Source organism: Triticum dicoccoides, chromosome 7B (assembly GCF_002162155.2).
Source record: "Triticum dicoccoides isolate Atlit2015 ecotype Zavitan chromosome 7B, WEW_v2.0, whole genome shotgun sequence".
In the NCBI taxonomy this organism is placed as follows: Eukaryota; Viridiplantae; Streptophyta; class Magnoliopsida; order Poales; family Poaceae; genus Triticum; species Triticum dicoccoides.
Window position 1 is genome coordinate 387,033,851 of NC_041393.1, and position 6,129 is coordinate 387,039,979.

Here is a 6,129-nt window from a genome sequence, read left to right on the forward strand (position 1 = left end):
CGTAGCGAGTTCATCGCCAAGCTAGGGTATGGACTCGATCACAGTGCTATCCCCGTCCGATTCCTAGCACATTGTGTTCATTATGATTCTTGCCACGATTGAGACACTCCTATCTAGTCAATACAATCCTTAGAATAGAAGCGATTTGAAAATTTAGGGTTAGGTTTCCGCCGAAACCATCTCGGACCCACCGGGTTGAAAAACTCGGTCCCATCGATTTGGCTAACGCCATTGCACTAGTAACTCTCGGTCTGACCGAGAATTGCTAATAGGTGTGACCGATTTTAAAACTTTGTGAAACCCTAGCAGTCTCGGTGCCACCGAACTGTGACTCGGTCCGACCGAGTTCACCAGTTTAGGTTCGGTATCACCGAGTTTGAAAATTGGTTGATCCAAAATGCTTTCTGTGGAAAACTAAAACTAAGTTTTTGAATCATTCTTTTGCAAAAACTCTGCATTTTGTGATGCTCATCCATTCTATCTCATCTATAACTATTCACAGGGTCAGCAGTCAGTGTTTGCAGCATGTCAGACCAAAGTGATAGTCAGAACAAGTCAGAAGAGCACAATCACATGAGTGAGGGCACTAGTCCCTCTAGCACTTCAGATGATGGCAGCAGGAGCACCCCAAGAAATTTGCGTAAAGCTGCCACCAGGACAAGGAAGAAGAGAACCTCAGAATCTGAGGATGAGGATTATATGGCAGAACAAGATGAGGCTACTTCCAAGAAGGTAGTGCTCAAAAAGGAGTATGCCTCAGCAAAGAACACAAAGCCTGGACTCAATAGGAAGGTCCCTGCCAAGAGGACACCTATGCTGAAGGTCAGAGGATCAACTCAAGTACCTGAAAAGCCTGATCCCAAAGAGGCACCTGCAAGAAGAGTTACAACCTCCAAACCCAAGAAGGTTCCCACTGGAGAAACTATGAAGTTTACCATTGAGTCAGAAGATGAAGCTGCTGGTCAAGATAAGAAGAAGAAGAAGAGAGCCAGAACCACTACTGCTAAGGTTCTTGGCAACCCCTCTATGAGGAGAGACTCTGAAGAAGAGGAAGAAGAGGTTGCTGCTCCAGCACCCAAGGCACAAAAGCTGATGGGTGATGCTATAAAGTCAGGGGCTACAACATCAAAGCCCAAGGAAGCACCCAAAGTTGCCCTCAAGCCCAAGATTGCACCAAAGAGGAATACCAGGAGTATTCCAGCTGCTGAGAAAAACAAGGCCCCAGTGCCAGAAGTTGCTGATGAGGAAGATGATGAAGGGCAAGTCCTGAGGAAGCTAAAGCCCAAGATTCCAGACAACAATGATGCTCATCCCATGGCTGAGAACATGAAGTTAAGAAAGGATGCAGGACTCAGACTGTGGAGGCTGTCAGATCCATATGCTATCAGGAGAAGGACTGTTGTTGATTACAGGTTCCACACTAAGGAACAGCAGGATTTCTATGAGACAGTGCTGTTGGACAAGAAACCTATAGTGTGTGATATGAGGTGGGTCGACTGGACCTAGATGAAGGAGAATGAAGAACACTATCCTGGAGTGCAAGACAGTTTCATTGCTTGTGGAGTTGCAGACTTTGTTGGGCAGAAGCTCACAAAGTGGAATGATGAGCTCATTATGCAATTCTACTCCACAGCACACTTCTATCCAGATGGCAGGATAGTTTGGATGTCTGAAGGTACAAGGTACTAGTCAACCATTGAGGAATGGGCAAATATGATCAATGCCCCAAAGGAGAGTGAAGATGACTTGAATGTCTATGCCAAGAAGAAGATGGATCACAATACCATGGCTCATATGTATAAGGAAATCCCAGATGCTGCAGTTGAGACACATAAGTTTGGGTCAGTTCATTTTCTTCTGTCAGGGCTGCCAACGATTGACTGGATCCTAAGGCACACTCTATTGCCCAAATTAGGTGACCACAACATGATTAGAGGGCATGCTATCAACTTGCTACACTTGTTTGATTAGAGGGTAGAGCTTCGCCTGCTCCACCTTCATCACGCGCAGGTCAGCCTCCTTCAATGCATGCGCCTGCGATGTCGTGACGCCGGTCTCGAAGAAGAGGCGCTCGTACTCGAGCTCGCGCCGGATGCGCTCTTCCATCTCTTCCTGCTCCCTCGCCGATGTGCTCGAGGAGCTCCTCCTGCCCCGGGGGGAGTTAGTCCTCAGGCCCGATGACACCTCGGCGCGGCGGCACATCGGGCACGGCCTCCTCCGGCCCCCTCTTCACCGGAACGAGCGAGCTCGATGCGCCCGTGGATGAGCACCCTGCGGACCCGTGGCCGGATGACCTCGTCGCGGACCAGTTGCCGGAGGAGGCGCGGCGGCGACGGGCGAGCTTGAGATCGAAGTCCTCGAGCTCGCGGCGGTTGAATGCCGGCGGCGGCCGAGCGCCTTGGTTGATCCACCGATGCGCCCCCCGCTTGCGCGCGCCGCCAGATCTGGCGCGGCGGCAGCGCTCCGCCTCATCCCCCGAGTCATCCATGGCGGTCGAAGGCTCGTCGGCGATGACAAATGCGGCGGTGCGGTGGGGAATTGGAGGGGAACGCGGCGGCGGGGGGATAGGGTTTCGACCCACATCTGCCCCGCAAACCCGCAGTTATACTGGCTCGGGGGTTGCGTTTGCTGGCTGCGGCAAAAATATTTACGGGGCGGACACCGATGCGTGCTCTGGTCTGGCCAGAAAAATGGGTCGAGCCCGTATAATCGCCGGAATTATGCGGGTTTGCACCGAATGCGGGGTCTGCTAGAGTTGCTCTAAGTTCATTGTTTGTGAGGACAAAGGAAATGGAGCAAAGGGTTTTGATGTGGCATTGTATGGTTTTGGTTAGGAAGGTGCGGTTGTCGCACGATGCAATTGTAACATTTAGCATTTTGTGACATTAGTAAATCGCTTTCGTTCTCGTACTCAATGAGGAACTCTTCAAAGCAACAAAGTGTTAGCAATTCAGTAAGCAATTTCTGTCTAAGAGCACTATTGACATTTCAGCACACAATTCAATACCACAATCAAGTTGCAATCTTAGAAAAAACTTGATGGCAGATTTCGTGGGCACTTTCCAGAATCTTGATTCTAGATAATCCTGTGTGAAAAGAACTTGGCCCAAATGTTGACCTCAAAGGCCGGAAAACCCATAGGGGTGTGTCCACAACCTCCACATTTTCCTCATTGCACTAGATCCATTGTTGCCCTCGAAGTTGAACTGATCAAAATTTGAAAATGTGGTATAAGTTGCCATCCCTGGGCAGAACTTCATCAGTTTTGCTATTAAGCATCATGAGGTTATCTCAAAGCTTAGCAACCCTGAATAAGAGGGTGTTTGTTTCCAAGGACTTATTGGTTTAGGGACTTAAAAAAGTCCCTATAAGTTCCATCTAAACCAAACAGGAGGGACTTATAGGGACCTAAAGTGGGCATTTGGGACTTATGAAATAAGACTCTCAAGGAGAGTCTTATAGGAACTTATAGTTATAATATGGTCTTATAGGACAAGACAAACATGTAGGGACTTTTTAGAGACTTGAGCTTATAAATTGGGACTAAAAAAAATTCTAAGACTTATGAATCAAACAGGGCCTAAAAAGAGCGAATTAGCAGATATGACATGCCTCACACAAGTGGAATTTGCTTGCTTTCATGCCGTCAACACCCACCACCGGCCGCTACAGTATCCCCGCAGATTATTTTCCCCGTGCACGCTGCGTGTCTCCGGTCCATGCCACCAACTTCCCACCGGCATTCAAACATTCCCGACCTTTTTCTTGCAGTACAAATGAAGCATCTCCACCGGAATCCTAGCGACCAGTCCGTCCCGCCGCCGCTGCCATGGAGGATTGGCTCTTCTACTCGCTAACCACCATGCTCTGCCTCCTCAGCTCGCTGCTGCTGCGGGCCCGGGCCCGCAGCCCGTCCCATTCCGCGACGCTGACGCCGCCGCTGCCTCCAGGTCCGGTGCCGCTGCCGGTTCTGGGCCCGCTGCTCCACCTGGCGCGTCGCGACTTCGACCTGGAGCCCGTGCTGCGGCGCCTCGCGCGGGCCTACGGCCCGGTCTACTCCTTCGCGCCATTGGGGCTGGCGCGGCCGATGATATTCGTCGCGGCGCGAGGCCCGGCCCACCGCGCCCTCGTCCAGCGTGGCGCCGCCTTCGCCTCCCGCCCGCGCGCCACCGCTCCCGCCGCCGCCGTGCTCACCAGCGGCGGCCGTAACGTCAGCTCCGCGCCGTATGGGCCCACCTGGCGCGTGCTCCGTCGCACCCTCGCCTCCGGCGTGCTCAACCCGGCCCGCCTCCGCGCCTTCGCCCCCGCCCGGCGCTGGGTGCTCGACGTCCTCCTCTCCCGCATCCGCTCCGGCGGCGGCGTCGTCGCCGTCATGGAGCCCTTCCAGTACGCCATGTTCTGCCTCCTGGTGTACATGTGCTTCGGCGGCGATCGCCTCGGCGATGCGCGCGTGAGGGACATCGAGGCGCTGCAGCGTGACCTCCTCGCCAACTTCCTCAGCTTCCAGGTCTTCTCCTTCCTCCCGCCGCTCACCAAGCTCGTCTTCCGCCGCCGGTGGAGCAAGCTCGTCTCGCTGCGCCGGCGGCAGGAGGAGCTCTTCGTCCCGCTCATCCGCGCCAGGAGGGAGGCCGGCGCTGGCGGCGACTGCTACGTGGATTCCCTGGTGAGGCTTGCCATCCCGGAGGATGGAGGGAGGGGGCTCACGGACGGCGAGATCGTCAGCCTCTGCTCCGAGTTCCTGAGCGCCGGGACCGACACCACTGCCACGGCGCTGCAGTGGATACTCGCGAACCTGGTCAAGAACCCGGCGATGCAGGACAGGCTAAGGGAGGAGGTCTCCACCGCCGTCGACGGCGAGCTGCGGGAGGAGGACCTGCAGGGGATGCCGTACCTCAAGGCCGTGGTGCTGGAGGGGCTGAGGCGGCACCCGCCGGGGCACTACGTGCTGCCGCACGCCGCGGCGGAGGAGACGACGCTGGACGGGTACCGCGTCCCGGCGGGCACGCCGGTAAACTTCGCGGTGGGCGACATCGGGCTGGACGAGGAGATCTGGACGGCGCCGTCGGAGTTCCGGCCGGAGCGGTTCCTGCCGGGCGGCGAGGGGGAGGACGTGGACCTCACCGGTAGCAAGGAGATCAAGATGATGCCGTTCGGCGCAGGCAGGAGGGTCTGCCCCGCCATGGCGCTGGCGCTGCTGCACCTCGAGTACTTCGTGGCCAACCTGGTGAGGGAGTTCGAGTGGCGGGAGGAGGCCGGCGAGGAGGTGGACCTCACCGAGAAGCTCGAGTTCACGGTTGTCATGAGGCGGCCGCTCAAGGCGAGGGCTGTGCCGCTGAGGCAAGGAAGGCCCATCGCTGCCACGGGCTCAGGTTGATCGACGGGGGCCAACCATCTTCTCCTTTCCCGAATGTTTAGTACAGTAGTAGTACATCGTAGCTTCTCGCTGCTCATGATCATATAAAGATGGTAATTAGGTTAAGCTTGTCTTCTTGTTTTTCTTAATTTGCTTTTGTTTGCTAATGAAATGTAATGTGTGTGGTTTTCTAATCTAAAGACAGATTAGAATGAAATCAATGAACGTACAGGAGAACTATAAACGTGTATCGTGGGAAGTAGTTTGAAGGAAGACGCCTCACAACAGGGGCGATCGGCTCATATATATATGACACGGTTACAAAGGCTTGGAAGCCAAGAAACAATCTACAGGTATCAACAAGATATGGTAGGTACATGACATTTCCATCTATACAAGATCTACATACGTTAACATCCCCCCGCAGTCAGTGCATCGGTGGAGCGAATGCAAAGACTGTACCGAAAGTCCAAGAGCAACTGAGACGGTAGACCCTTCGTCATAATATCTGCAAACTGCTGCGAGGATGGCACATGAAGAACCCGAATCTGGCCGAGTGACACCTTTTCCCGAACAAAATGAATATCAATCTCGATATGCTTTGTACGACGATGCTGGACCGGGTTACAAGCCATGTAGACAGCGCTGGCATTATCACAAAAAACAACTGTCGCGGTATGGACCGGACGGTGAAGCTCATGAAGAAGCTGACGGAGCCAACAGCATTCCGCCACAACGTGAGCTACAGCATGATACTCGGCCTCAGCACTGGAGCG

At 54.1% G+C, this 6,129-nt stretch overlaps 1 protein-coding gene across 1 annotated transcript; it reads left to right on the forward strand.

Annotated features, from left to right (window-relative positions):
• The first annotated feature begins 3,720 nt into the window (after positions 1-3,720).
• Positions 3,721-5,590, forward strand: LOC119340778 (cytochrome P450 89A2-like). The gene has a single exon (XM_037612695.1). The coding sequence runs from the start codon at positions 3,830-3,832 to the stop codon at positions 5,372-5,374; it is 1,545 nt and encodes a 514-aa protein (XP_037468592.1). The 5' UTR covers positions 3,721-3,829; the 3' UTR covers positions 5,375-5,590.
• The last annotated feature ends 539 nt before the right edge of the window (positions 5,591-6,129 follow it).